Source organism: Antennarius striatus, chromosome 22 (genome assembly GCF_040054535.1).
Source record: "Antennarius striatus isolate MH-2024 chromosome 22, ASM4005453v1, whole genome shotgun sequence".
Taxonomy (NCBI): Eukaryota; Metazoa; Chordata; class Actinopteri; order Lophiiformes; family Antennariidae; genus Antennarius; species Antennarius striatus.
In genome coordinates, this window is record NC_090797.1 from 3,033,733 (window position 1) to 3,048,881 (window position 15,149).

General features: G+C 42.1%; 2 protein-coding genes across 9 annotated transcripts; one reads left to right on the forward strand and one right to left on the reverse strand.

Annotated features, from left to right (window-relative positions):
• Positions 1-209: 209 nt before the first annotated feature.
• Positions 210-3,029, reverse strand: zcrb1 (zinc finger CCHC-type and RNA binding motif 1). The gene is made up of 7 exons (XM_068307302.1): positions 2,698-3,029; positions 2,538-2,566; positions 2,259-2,370; positions 1,878-1,985; positions 1,664-1,773; positions 1,509-1,584; positions 210-552 (listed from the first exon to the last, which is right to left on the reverse strand). Exons 1-7 carry the CDS (start codon positions 2,779-2,781, stop codon positions 418-420), a joined length of 654 nt encoding a protein of 217 aa, XP_068163403.1. The 5' UTR covers positions 2,782-3,029; the 3' UTR covers positions 210-417.
• Positions 3,030-3,068: 39 nt separating this feature from the next.
• On the forward strand, positions 3,069-14,944 carry pphln1 (periphilin 1). Of its 8 annotated transcripts, none has more exons than XM_068307294.1 (12): positions 3,069-3,226; positions 3,615-3,677; positions 4,079-4,143; positions 4,369-4,578; positions 4,755-4,816; positions 5,144-5,260; positions 5,335-5,513; positions 5,834-5,920; positions 6,817-6,852; positions 7,663-7,718; positions 10,677-10,817; positions 14,190-14,944. In XM_068307294.1, coding segments are annotated over exons 2-12 (1,227 nt in total). In that variant the 5' UTR covers positions 3,069-3,226; positions 3,615-3,676; the 3' UTR covers positions 14,463-14,944. The 8 variants fall into 8 exon arrangements, with proteins under 8 accessions (XP_068163395.1, XP_068163396.1, XP_068163397.1 ...); XM_068307295.1 differs by having other exon boundaries at positions 5,335-5,507; XM_068307296.1 differs by lacking the exon at positions 6,817-6,852.
• The last annotated feature ends 205 nt before the right edge of the window (positions 14,945-15,149 follow it).

Here is a 15,149-nt window from a genome sequence, read left to right on the forward strand (position 1 = left end):
AGCGTCGTTTATTCAAATAGTCATAATAAAATCATTCTTTGCGAATGGTTTTAATGATAAAGCACAAATAAATTGCAGCATATTTTGCATACAAAATAATATACAGACATAATCCAACTACTGCACTTTCAGAATATGTATCATACTATCTGATTCAGTTAATAATTGAAGAAGCAAGTTTCTCATGTACAAAAAATATTTTATTGAGCGGCATAAACAACATCTTACATACCTAATGAAATTAACTTAACAAGGGCATTTTTAGAAATCTGAAAATGTCATATTTCTATGTACAATAAGGAAACTGAAAGGTAAATCAAAAAAATGCTTAAAATATTGCCACAACAGTATGATACAACCAATAGAAAATAAAACATTTCTTGACCAAAGACTTTTTTGCATTGTTTAAATTGCGCATTAATCACTGAGTTCTTCCTCATCACTAAAGTATGCACTCTTTTTGATTCTGGGCTTCTTGGAGTCTGAGGATGTTGAGGCACGCATGGCGTCCTCTTGAGACCTCTTGTGTTCCTCTGCCTCCATGTGGGCCTGCTGCAGGGACAAACAAAAGCAGTGTGATGGTAGCAGAAGGTAATAAGATTAATACTTCCAAAATAACCTGAGTCTCAGCATATATAGCGGTTTGCATTGTAATGAAAAAATACAACTTTGTGTGTTTTCATCTCACCTAAACTGCTCAGAACTGGTTTTCAAGGTTTGAGCCTATGAGTTTTCTTCTGTGCTTTTACCGCCATAATATCTGACAGCAAAATATTATCTATTACATGAATCGTACTCTGTTCACTTGTTACACGACGTGCTCCTTGTTTGTACTTTAGTGAGACTTGTAACCCAACTACAAGTTGATTTTTACTTCTTACTCCAATCATTATTCTCTGCTGCAGCGAAGTGAAATAAAAAATTCAAAGACAGTTCCTTGTGATGTTCATTATAGAAATTTGCCTGACACAACTTAGTGTCAGAAGTGAGATCCCAGACTGACCGTCGGACCGGTAACTGATCATCCAGAACCATCAAAGGTGGTCTACCTCTTACCCAGTTCCTTGGACATGAGGACCGACTACTCTGTGTACCGATCGTCATCTCAGGATTCTCTTATTGGACAGAAGACCCCGATCGACTTCAGACATTTGGGGTCTTTCAAGTAACTGACTCAAGTGCTGTTTTTGTGAGTGTCCAGAGGAAAAATAATAAAATGTGTCTAGGTGTCACCCCCCCCCCCCCCCCCGAGAGCTTTATGACGGTTCAGAGAACCTTAAGAAATCATGATACAGGTCCTATAAGCCTGTGAGACGTCTAGAATCTGGGATTCAAACTAAAGGGATATCATGGGAACACACACAGTAGACAGATCACAATCATTTTGGTAATCATTTAATTTAATAAAAAAATTTAATTAAATGATTATTCATTTTTCTATATTATCAAACTTACCTGAAAAAAATTTAATTAAATGATTATTCATTTTTCTATATTATCAAACTTACCTGAAAAGCAATAGCTTGGCTCAGACTATCTAAAGTTGGGTCTTCTCCTTCTTCTTCACTTTCCTCTTCTTCTTCACTATACAAGATGTATGAGTTATAAATTTTTAAAAAGTATGCAACTACATATCTCACAATATCAAATATGAAATACTTACACGTGTTCAGGCTGTTGAGCCTTTTTCTTCTTTTTCTTTTCTTTCTTCTTTGGAGGATCCCTTTCTCCAAGAATGTTTTTGGGGCACGCATAGCTCAGATGGCCCGTATCCTGTTACAAGAAGGCATTAAAAGCACAGAAAAAGATGTAAATCAAACTTTATAATTTAATATTAAATTTGACAACTTCAACAAAATCTAAAAATATGCACTGACCCCGCATTCATAACATTTAGATTTGTCTGTGTAGTTCCGTCTCCTTATGAACTCGGTTGCTCGTCCATTGTCTATGGCGATGCTCGCCTTCACCGTTCTCCCAAACAACTGCAAGACAAAAAAGTGAAACTCTGCATTCATAATCCATTCAGTTCCCTTTAAACGTGACAATCGCAAACATCTTGTCTATAGCTAGTTATCTGACTTGCAGGTCGTGATCCTGCTGAAGCATATCCCAGCTGGCTATGGGCAAAAGGCAGGGTAAACCCTGGATGAGACGCCAGCTCGTCGCAGGGCTCCAGTCATTATCCATTACAGACAAACATATCCTCAATGACATGTAGTATGAGAAGCACTGGTGTTCATGTGAAACAGACTCACCTGTTTGTTGTTCACGGCTCTGACACAGTTATGAGCCGATTCTCTGTCCAGAAAGAGAACAAACGCCACGCCTTTACTCTGGCGGGTATCTTTGTCCTTCACAATTGTAACCCTGAAACATTTGAATCATTAATCACAAGTTAGAGAAGATGCTTTTACATTCACACGATATTCAGATCCTTGGAATCGTTTTTGTGGGGTCTGTTTTACTAGATTTCTTAGGTTGTTTTAGTACATTACTCTATAAACATAACAAATTATGAAAGACCCGTTACTTACTTGACAACTTTTCCATACTTGGTGAACAGCTGGAAATGACACAAAGAGGAGTTTCACTGTAGTTGCTGTTGTTAAGGAGCGATGGAGGAAGTTTTGACGAACAATATCCTTTTCAAATTACCAATAAAACTTTGATAAACAATTACTGGGACTAACTTACCTTATGTAGGTCATTGTTGGTGAGAGAGAAGGGCAGGTTGGACACATACACGGTGCTTTTGCTCGGTGCTAACCCTCCGCTCATATTGAAAAAGACTTAGACTTTCGACTTAAAACGCACAGCTACATCCCTAGCTTGACGAATCCTTCAGAATGGACGATTTAATGCAACTGTAAACGTTTTTTAAAAATTTCTAACATTACTTTAACTAAATAACCTAAACACACAGTCTGCGCAGATAATAATGTGTATAAAAAAATGCATAGAATCGAGTGCTTTTTCGAGCGGCTAACCTTCAGCAAACAAAAACAAATGGGACGGCGGAGCGGCGCATGGTGATGATGTCATCAGATCCCTCGTCCAATAAAAAAGCCGTGGTACATGGCTAAATTGGGTTAGCTAAGCGGTGAAGGCAGTTTCGATTGTTTTATAATTTCCTCTGAGTATATTAGATCTACTTTGGGATATCAACGCTTGTATGTTTATGCGAAATCAACATTTGCTGTACATTTCGGCTGTATCAGTTCAGGTTGGTAAGCTAGCACCTAAAACAAATAGCACATTTGTAGCTCGTAGATTAGCTAGCTAGCAATGCAATTGTCCTGTAGTCATGGAGTCCAGTAATTTAACGTACCTTGATTACCACCAATCGACTATTATTCACTAAAACTTGATTGATTGATTGTATTGAACACGGCTGATCAGTGTTTCTGTAGAGAGAGCCGGCTACACTGATGGATCAGAGCTCCTGGTCATAGTACTTGCTTTGTTACATCACAGACAAACAAGCTTTATTTTGTGGCGCGTTACTTAAATAATTTTAGATTTTTCTTTATGTGCTTTATTATAAAAACATCGAAACAGCAGTTTTGAAACGTGTTCAAAGTGTCTTAAATCTGCTTTTACTGTTTTTCCAGGTTGTGCTGCAGAGCTCATTGTCATCCCATCACCGAAATTCATTGAGGTCCTTTAATCCGAGAGTAAGTTAGTGATCAATTATTTATCACTGCTTTATTTACCCCACAACTATTACTTCTGCTCCTCCCTGAAGATGTATCTCAGATGGAACTTAAGCATTGGGAAAATATTAACAGCATTTAATATTAATATTGAAATACTGTGTATTCTTGGTGCCGCATTCTACACCAGTCTGAGGTTAAAGCAGAACAGTTTGACAAGATGGAACAGGAAAACATTTCCAACAGTCAACCAAGGCTCTAATAATTTTGTGTTATGCAATATTATGTGTTTAAAAAGCGTTCCTTGAATATTGCTGGTCTGTGATGTCAACTGAACTCTACTTTGAGTGACAATGCTTCCATTTCCACGCAAGATTACATATCCTGTGCATGTAGTAACGCTGACTCTTTGCCCTTTGCAGTGACTTACAGGAGAGACAGGAGCGTACGAGAGATATATGAGGAACGCTTCTTAACAGAGAGGACGGTGAGTGTGTTTAAATTAATTTTTCAGTTAATTTCCTTCTGTTTAGCATTTTGGGCTTCTTGCATCCCGTTCAAAATTCTGCATATTAATATAAAGTTGGGGGATATTTTTCTTATAAGTCAATGAAATAGCATCATATGGTGAGTAAAATATTTGATCTGCAAGTGGATAGGTTGTATATAGTTGTAATGAAAATGTAATAAAGAATTATGCCCATCCTGTTAGGGGCCGTACCCACGGGGAGGAGGCGCGGTGGAGAGAAGGGGCCCCTTTGGCAGGCCGGAGGACGACTATAACCGCGGTGGTTATGAAGGGGGTCCGCGCTTTTTCCCCAACGGAGGAGGTCCGCGAAATTACCATGACGATCAGAGGGGTTACCATGGTGACAACCTTCACTTCCCTGCTGACCGCAGAGCTCCTCCACCATCAAGACGGGTGAATTCCATTTGTTCAGGCAGTTTTACAGTAACGGTATATGTGCATCTGCAACTTCAGAGATGCTACATTCCAGAGTGTATGTCTGTGTTGTGTGTGTGTGTGTTTGTCACAATGTTAGTCATACACACTCATATGCAGCTTTCTTTTTCTGATACTTTTTCTTTGCTTTGTAGGAGGACTATCCTTATAGAGTACCCAGAGATGACCAGCACACGGGACGTCCTATCGAGTTTGGGTAAAATGCTTGACTTTGTCATAAAGTTGTGTTTCGGTAAAAAAAAAATCTTGTGTTCTGAACCAGTTGAGCGGCATTGAGGAAGATTAGATACTGGTTACTGGTGATGAAAAGAGCTGCATAGAAGTGGTTTTAAAATATCCAACCATAGATAAAGAAATGTTGTACATCATCCACAGATGTTCATTTTATCTTTGCGAGATTTGTGTACGAGTAAAATAAACTAAACAGTGAATGGTTCATTTCCTGCATATCAAGTGCTGTGCTGTTTTTTTTTTTTGTTTATCTGTGGTTAACCACAGATTTGTGTGCTTTTCACTCCCTCAGTGCCCGGGCGCCGCCTCCTCATAGCGTGCGAAGCCAGGGCATCTACCCAGCACCCAGATCCCTGCCAGAGAGCGGGGAAGACACACTAGTCCAAGCCATCCTCAATCTGGACCGAGGGTACGAGTGAATGACTGTTTCCACAAGGCAATCAAACCAGATATTTTGATTGCTTTGTTCCTGTGTTTGTCCAGGGAGGACAGAGATCACTACAGGAGAAAGGCCGCCCCATTCCCCCCTCACAGAGAACGCTCGCCCGTTCGCCGCGATGTGGCCCGTTCCCCACACAGTCGCTCAGGCTCCAGCGTCAGCAGTAGAGGCTACTCGCCGGACAGAACTAAGAATCTGCCCTTCACCTCACAGCAAGGCAAGAGTACGTAGAAGCTAGTTACTTTTCCCTCCGATGCAGCGACAAATTCTTTAAATAAAAAAATATCTTTCTATCTCGGCAGAAGAGAGACCTAATACTAGGAAAAGATAATTAATAGTCAGATTGGAAGGCTTCCCAAAAGTGTTTTATTACAACTGGAAGCAGAATATTTACAGCATCTGTCTGTTTTATTAGACATGACTTATTTATTTTAGAATGAGGTTGAAGTTCTGGATGGTCGCCTCTAAAATTTTTAATTCATTTTATTTTCCTCTGTTACTTGACTGCCTTATGACTGATAATGTGGCTGACTGGATTTCCAGGTGTAGACGGTCCAGAGGGTCATGCAGGTGTTGCTGAACACCTCTGGGGGGCGCTCTTTCCTCAACAGAGTGGACATGACACTTTGGGTCTGTACATTGAGTCCCGTGGTAGAAGGAGCTCGGACTTGGGTGGCAGCGAGCCGACTTGTGGTCGATCTTCACGCATTTTTAAATTCGGGATCTGCTGAAGAATTCAAGCAAATGTCAAGAAACACACAAAGTGAAACCTACAGAGTCCGATTGGAAATGAAATTAAAACCCAAGTCAAACTGTGACCCAGGTCCGACGTGAGAAGATTCCCGGCTTTCATCTCTTAGTTGGTGCCTAGTTGTGACTTAGTAATGAGTTGTTTTTGATGCAAACCATTTCTCCTCCTGTGGTGGAGGTACGTTAGCACTTCACTGTTCTATTCAAGATTTTCATTCAGTTTTTTCCATTTACTCTGGATTAATTTGATGCATCAACTTTGAACAAACACAACTTTTTGGACATGTGGCTAAATCTTAAAGCTAACAACTTTAACGCTTGTCACTGGAGACTCTACCAGTTTACAAAACTCACGTCTTTGTAAAGAATCTTGAATCAAACCTACTGTAGAAAAAGAAAAGTGCTGATGTATCTCCTTGTTTACTGCATGTCCTTAGATCCCAACTTCCTCGGCGTCTCAACATCTTGTTTAGGTCTACTAAAATCTTCAGTGTTCCCCATCTCTCCATTTTTATCAGCGCTTTAGTCGACTCAGCCTTGTGGACCTCCGGAAAGGCATAAATCGTGCTGATACAGCTAGACGTTTGCTCATTTATTTTGGCAAAACATGTTAAATGCATGATGGTAAACTGCTCAAAAGCAGAGAATAACATCCTTGATCATGTTTCAGAGAAGCATCAGGGGAGTCGGTGTGCTTTTTGCTAGATGACTGTGAGATAAGAAGGCCTGTTTATCTTGTGAACGGTCAGTGACGCTGCGGTTTGGTCTTCCTGCAGGGTACGAAGACACTTATTCTCAGATCAAGATGACAGGTAAGTGAAGTCCAGTGGAGTTGTTGTGGACGAGGTTTCTGAGGAATATTAGATTATTCAAACGTTGTTCTTTCGGTGTAGGCTCTGTACCGTTTCACTCAGCGTTTTTATTTCCATCGCAAATTAACAAAAGCGAGGCGAGACGAAACACGGAGGATTTGTTTCGGAAACGCGCAAAGGTTACAATCGTTAAACGTAACCTATTCCCAGCCCGGGGTAACCCAAGAGAGAGACGGAAAGCGTTTCCAATGCGTCCAGCAGCCGGCCTTCCTCCCCGCTCTGTCTGCCACTTTGTCAGGCCTCATAAAGATGCCACCAGGTCGTGTGTGTGTGGAAGGACAAGGTGGGGGGGGGGGTTAGGATGTCTGATGGATATTCCTGAAGCCAAAGCTTCCACATCGGAGTGTTTTTGTTTCATGGAGAAGTCCTCGAGGTTCATGCTTGTCCAGTCAGACGCCTGCGAAGCGAAGTATCTCAGGGAAGATGAGTAGCAGAGCAAATGGAAAATAAAGGGTGGAGGTTTTGGAGAGAGGAACATGTTCGTTTTTGGTTTATCCAGAAGTTCTAGCATGGGTAACTCGCCAGAAACCAAATGTCCCCACCCTGACAGAGCCCTAACATAAGCATACCCTCACTCACTTTCCAAACATACTAATTTTCCAACCTTTTTTTAATTTTTTGTTTCGCTTCCTGCCGTTCTTTTCCTTTGTCTAGTTATGTTGTCTTTGTCCAACTCGTGTTGTTTTTTGCACCTCGCTCGTGTCTCTCCGCGTCAAACTGACGTTTGCCTGTTCTTCTTTATTTCTTCAGACAAAATTCCCGGCCTGTCAAGAGAAGGCTCCCCGCACAGCGCCACTTCAAACAAGGTGAGCGCAACGAGAAAAAAAAATGGCTTCAAGCACAAGCCTTTTGCTTCTTCACAATATCTTTCTTGTCTTTGGACCCTTCTATTTATCAGGTATTGTGGACTTTGTCACCATACAGCAGGATGCATCTGGAACTTTTTAAATTCCATCCTTCTAATAAGTGTTTAGACCCATTGAAGTATGTTAATGGGTTTTAAAGTGGCTCTCACACAGAGCATAAAGCCATCAGGCCTGCGCTTTGTTTACTTGTGTTGTAAGCAGACTTCAGTCACAAGAACTCGTAATGGTGTAGGGGGAAGAAGGCTCAAGTGTCGCCGAAAGAACAAGTCATCCTCCCTTGGAGACAAAAAAAAGGAAAATACTTAAACTGTTTTGAGTAAGAATCCAGATCTTCCCTCCATGTTTTGCAAATAATATGTTGTTTTGATGATATCATTTATTCCCAGCTATGCAGAGGAGTGTAAATACAATCACACGTGATTAGGCGCAATGAGTCTGGCTGTGGCCACCCAGAAGTGAAGAGGCTAATTCAGTAGCCCGATTTGGTAGCTTTTATCACAGGATCTGAGCCGCAAAAGCCCAGAGAAGTCCCGGCGGAGCTCGGCAGGGTGTGTTTAGACTGTTCACAGCGAACAATCGTTTCCTTTTTTCTGCTCAAGTGCGTGAGTGACTGTTGCTAGCAGAGAGCGTGGAGCAGATGTTGCCGGGTCGCTCGTGTTGGGACTGTGAGAAACTGATGGTGCAAAGTAGGGGTCAGTCCGGTGCATCTTATGCTGCATAGAATGGATTTCCTATGCTGATGACATGTGAGTGTTCAGATGTTAATGAAAATCAGTCCTTATAATCGGGAGATTTTAGCTCAGTCCCGTCATAATGGAGACAAAACCTGGTCAGCTGCCGCTAACACCAAGTAGCTTAGCAAATTAGCAGTAAATTCTGCAGCAACTCTTAATTCTAGAGGAATTTGTTTTCTTGAATTATTCACTTTTGATTTTAAGTGAGATTAAAATCTATCTAATTGAGAAAATCAGTGTAAATAAAATGAAAATAATCATCTGAAAATGAAACTAGTTCTATGTCGATGATGTGGGGTTTCTTTTAACTAAACAATTTCCATGAGCATAAGTTTGTTTTTGTTAAAAATCCCATGACCTTTAATGTCTTTGTGACCACCAACACGACCTTGTTTGCCCCAAAATTGCCATTTGAAAAACATTCTTACAGTTTTGCAAGAACCACCCACCGTCGCCGCCATCCATCCATCCATCCAATCAGGCGCGCTGATAAAAGTCCCCCTTCTGTGTTTGATCTGGCCTGCAGTGCATTGTTGTTTTGTGTTCTGGGGGCACAAACCTGTAACCTTCACCGAGATGAAAGGCCCGTGCTGTGCCCCAGTAAACCTTGCACTTATGGCCCCAGTGGCCGCCTGCTGTGGGGAGTCAACAAACACACACACACACACACACACACACACACACACACACACACACACACACACACACACACACACACACACACACACAGCCTTTCTGGAGCCATCCCAGACCGAAGAGACCAAAAAAGAGAAGCTAAAAAGTGTGGCTCCAGGTATGGTGGCCTGGTGGGTGGGAGAGCACCCCCCCCCCTGTGTTTGTGTGTGTGTGTGTGTGGAAAAAAAATACCAGGATGGTTTATCCTCACACAAATACGAAATTCCTGTCAAATTCAGCTCAACATTTTACCAACCGCATAAGAAGCTGGTGGTCTAAACAAGGTAAAGAAACAAGCGGGTGGGTAATCACTTGTTTTAACCAGCTGAGACCTTTTTCTTTTCCCAAACACAAGTATGCTAACACGCTAAATCATGTGTGTGTTTTTATTTCATCGAACCACTTTGTCCTGATTTATTTGCCAATTTATCAGCGGCAGCGAGAGAAATCCACCACCGGATCAACTGTTAAAGTGATTATGGAGCGACGGCGGTTCTAACTTCTGCCACAGTTCACCAGGATAAGCAGGTTTTTTTCTTCCTCAGCAGAAAAAAAAAAAAAAGCTGAGTGGAAAAATACTTAAGCTCCAATAACCTTCCATTCATTTTTAGCATTATAATGAAAAGGGATTACCTGTACCTCCCAGCAGATGAAATTTAATTTCGGTCCAATCTGCACACAGTGTCTCTGCCAAGCTTTTGGTATTGACATTGGTGACATCGTCTGCGAGTTGGTTTGAGCCCAGTGAGCTGAATTGAAAGATTCAGACAAAAAAAACAACAAAAAAAAGTTCTCTTGGACGACAGATGTGGTCTTTTGTACACACAAAACTGTACGCGCTTCACCCAAGAGTGGCTTCGAGGGGGGATTGGAAGCAGGAATAATTGGACGATGCTTTATGGGTTGTGCTGTTTTTTTTCTTTTTATTTCAGACCACACTCAGCGTCGCGATGCTATCTCCCGTAATTGCTTTTCCTCCGTCATGTAGAGATTTGGCATGACTTGGTCCCCCGGTCTGTCTCCCTTAATGTACGCCTGGATTTTAGTCATGGCTGGGCAGGTTCTGCTCCCCTCGCCTTCAAACTCTAATAGCAGCAGGAAATGAGCGAAAGAAATTGAGTCGTGGTCCAACTTGGACTCATTTCTCCCTTTTTTTTTTTTTTTTGGCTTTCGGTGTTGGACATATGGGTATCGGAGTTTCCAGTGTAACCATTAGATGCTCTTCATGGCTAGCGTGGCCCGATTTCCCTGTTAGATATAAAACTGCTGAAATTTAAATTTCCATAAGTCACATTGAGAGCATTGTTAGGATTAAATATGAATTGATTGGTTCATTTCACAGCACTAGTGCTACCCTTTTACAGATATTTGCACCTTTTTAGTGTTGCTACCTCAGCTTGATTTTTAAATGTTATCCCGCCCATTGTTGTATTTTTTTCAAGTTCTCCTCAGAGTAAATCCTCACCCCTGTTTCCTTTCTACATTTTAGGAGGAGAGCCATCCTGCCGAGGGGGACAAAGAGGACCCGGCGGTGGCTCCGGTCGTGGAGGAGAGCCAGAAATCAACTGCAGACAACTTTCAGGAAAGGCGAGCCTACGCCATCGCCACCAAGGCTCAGGAGATAGAGAAGGTACCCGTGCAACCCGTTCCAGCTCTGACATAATTATTTTCACATTTTGCTGACCTTTTTTTTAAATTAAGGGAGTTAAAAAACCAGTCAGCAAAATGAGAGTTCTCATTCTAACCCTTGAGCTCACTGTGATTTATAATCTCTGCTTCAGGCGACAAGTTTCATCTACAGAACTATCATTTCTCACATGCAGCGTACTGTATGTTTGAACCCCAGCCAACATAATGTATTTTTAGATTGATGACATCACATGCTTTTATACTAAACACTTGATCTATAATTATTTAGTGGCATTCGTGCAGCAATTAAAAATAGATCATAAATTCGTCTTTTTTTCGTCACAATCCTCGTTACACGTCAGAATTGGTGCAACTTTTCTATAAATGTCAGCTTACATGTGTTGTAACCCTTCTATACATCACATATAACGACATTCTAGTCCAATTCACACTTGGGATATTTCTCTGGACATACGTCATGAAAAAAAAAAAAACTTTCTATGTTCCCAACAAGACAGGAAATTAACTTTCCTGTCCAGCGGGCCTAGTGGTGGTGGTGACTTATCAAAATTCACCAAATGCCCAGTCGGATATCAGTTACAGGGCGATGTTTAAGTGATGGGTGATTATCTGCTGAAGGATCCGTCTGCCAGGTTTATCAGCTTCTCCTTTGGGGCTCTTGTTAGTCTCCGACTGTGACAGGCAGAACGGCAGCAACTGCTCATTAAACCCAACGCCGGTTTAATACTCCACAACGCTCAAACGTCACAACTCCTCAGTGAGTCATCTTCTGAATGCACACACACACATATTAGACCTGCATAATGGAAATACTGGTATAATGGACACAGAAATGCACTAACGAAAGCAGAAACACAACTAAAGCTAAGACATGGTATTAGTTTGCCCCAAAAACAATAAATTGGGAGGTCTGACCGACTTAACAGAGCTGAAATCTCCCCCAGGGCTCAAGGCTCAGCTCCACTCGGTTATCTAATGAAGGCCATTCCTGCACCAGTAAGCACCACCACTGCTTTACTGGGACCATTAAACCCCAGCCAGCTCTGCCCTGGAGCACACACACACACACACACACACACACACTGCATTCGCATATAGCTGCGCCACAGAGCCTATAGGCCGTTATAACACTGCTGCTGACGCTGCAGCTTCTGACCTGTTTTATAGTCGTCGTCCCCCTTCCTCATCTGTGTCTCCTCATGTTGTGTGAGCTTCAGTCCTTTTGTTTGTTTAATTTCATGCATTCTTTTGGAAAATAGTTACCCACGTGAAGAATAGCCATTGGCCATCTCTCTCACACAGCTTGGCCCGGAAATAGAAGCAGGAAATCAAAACCGATCTTTTTTAACTCGTTCTTTTTGTGAGTGAAAAGAAAAGATCTCAAGTTTGTCTTTCCGCTTGTTGGCTAAAACGCTTTAACCCTCTAAAACCGTTGTAAACACTCACGAAAACAAGAGAGAATTGCTTTCACATGACGGCTGGGTCACCTGCCAAAAAAATTGCAAGTGGAAAAATGTATAAGTGCTCCCTCCCCGGTATTCATTTCTCCCCCATCATCCCCAGAACTCCCAGTAAAAACGCTCTCAAGTAAGAATCCTCGGTTTGAAACAACAGCATCGTTGTCTCGCGCGGCGGCGGCGCTTTCGTTTGTCGCTTGACGAGTGTCGGCCAGATGTTTTGGATCGCCGCTCCCTCTCTCCGAATCTGGTCTAGCCATCTCTTTCTAAACGCACCCACGTCCAGAAGCGACCTTCAAAAGCTCGCCGACTGTCACACCTCTCCATCACCGGCCAGACGCGGCGCTGGGCAGCGTTTTACCAGCGCCTCGGCCCGTGTTTGTGTTGCTAAGTGAAATTGGTCGGCTTGAAATTCAACCCGAACCCCTTTCTCTTCGTCGGAGTTGACTTTGGCTGCAAGACAGACCAACTGGTTAGTCTGAGTGACAAGGCATGAGAGGCAATAAATGCTAGAAGTTTTCCTCGTAACAGTCTAGTTTGTGATACAAAGGGATATTTATTTCATTTGTTGGGGGAAATCGAGATAAATTAGGCCACAAGACTGACAGCCAAACTCTTCCAGTTGAAAAATGGCCGATCTAGACTCAACATCCAGTCGGGCTCACACACACGTGCTCCTCATCCTGTTTCAACCGGCTATAGAAAATAAAAGTTTAAGGAATTTTTCAGAAGCTGGAGATCATTTCTGGATGGACCCCACCTCGTACTCGAGAACGGGTCCTTTCCTTCCTGATTGGATAACAAGGGGAGGGATCTCAGGAAGTGCCTTTTTGAATACAGGAAGTACATTTTCAGCACATTGTAAACGAAGAAAAACTTTCTCCGGTATCCAGTGAAGTTATTATCAGCTTGTCTGATTGGATACTTCCTGAGAGAAATTGGTGAATAAATTCAATGCCGTCAGTTATCAGCTGTGAGACTTAAAAAATAGATTAAAAGGACAATGTGTTGCTAAATTCAGCACAGTACAACGAGTTGTCTGTGCAGTGTTCAGATTTGGTATGTAACATCTTCCACTTGATGGTTTATTGTTCAGGATGAATGTGGGGAAGCGCCCAGCAGAAGAGGCGTGTTCTTTAAACTCTTAAGGATTCGTCTTATTTTTACTTTGGTAGATTTAAATGAATTCAGCCTTCAAAATTCGAGAAACATTTTTTCTATTTTAAAATAAATTCCCTTCTGCAATAAAAATGTCTAATCGGACTTGCGATGATTGGTTTGCTCGTTTCATCTCCGCCACGTTTTGAGCTTTTTTTGAGTAAATGAAACCCGATATAAGTTTTAAAGGATTACTCTCAGCTCAGGTAACTGATATCTTTCTTTTATGTGGAGGTCTCATGTGCTGGAAAACGGATCTGTACGTTGACATTTTTCAAATCGGAGTGTGTGTGTGGCAGCATCGGGCTCCCTTTACATTGTTTTATGAGACATTCGAGGCTCGGCGTGAAATGGCAACTCCCAAACAAGATACCGATCCCTCTTCCTCATTGTCCCTCTAACACCTGTTTTAAGCCCCTTAGCCACCTCTAAAATGCGGTTTTATTGCCTCTTTGGCTGCTCTCTCCTACATAAAGGGCCCTTATTAAACTTGAGAGGAGAAGTGTTTATTTTTTGTGTGTTAACACCAGAATGATCAGCTCTGGGTCAATGATGCCGGGATATTTACACGTATGTGATAGGTAGAGCAGGAAGGAAGCAACCTCATGTCGTTTAAAGAGCTTCACCCTCAATGGGTTTGACACGCGGCTGTGGAGGCTTCACTTCAGTCTTCATCTATATAATGAATCTGAATTGTGTTGAAGGAAACATTGAGTCCTCTTCCTGTCCACTCTCAGGTCTACCGTCAGGACTGTGAGACGTTCGGGATGGTGGTCAAGATGCTGGTAGCCAAAGACCCCAACCTGGAGAAGCAGCTGCAGGTTCCTCTCAGGGAGAACCTCGGGGAGATCCGGGAACGCTGCCTGGAGGACCTGAAACATTTCATCAGCGAGCTGGACGAGGCGGTCCGGCAGCCGGAGCAGTCGGTCTGTGACTCCACCACCCCGTCCATGAGCCTGACGAGTCATAAACTGTCCAAAACGGGAGCCAATCACAGCTCATCTTACTGACACGCCGACCCGATCAGCTCTCCGTGAGACTGACGATGACGGGATGGATCGCTGAACACAATCAATATGTTGGATTCAACGCGAATTGCTGGATTGAAACCAGTTCAACAGCACAGGAAGTGGAAACGCAACACAGGAAGAAGTGTTGCGTTGTGCGTGTGTGTATGTGTGTGTGTGTGTGTGTGGAGATGAACATTGTTAGTTTGGAATAGACTGTTGAGTTCACTGTTTAAAAAGTTCGTTCTGAAATATTAATGTTGGTTTTCTATTAAACGTTGGGGAAAAAAAGCATGGTTTTATTTAAAAAAAAGAATACTCCTGGTCACAGAATTGTGGAAACAGTTAGCGTGATCACACGTTTTTTGTGAAAGAAAACTGAGATAAATAACATTTTGTTTTGTACTTGTTTTTGTAGCAGACAAAAAATTGTTGGACCTGGTGCTGCTAAATCTGCAGTTCTGAATTAAATTTGTACGGTCTAGAAATGGAAACTTGATTCCTTTTTTTTAATTTTACTTTTTTGTCTTGTTTCGGTTTAATTTTCAAACCTTACATCCAAAGCACCTCCTTGGTGGAATGTGCAAGGTCTCCAACACACAATTTAGTAATTGAAGATGACCTCTATAATTTGAAGAATCTGTTTACAAGCGTAGCAACACTTAAATGTCGAGTATCATTGCGAGTTTT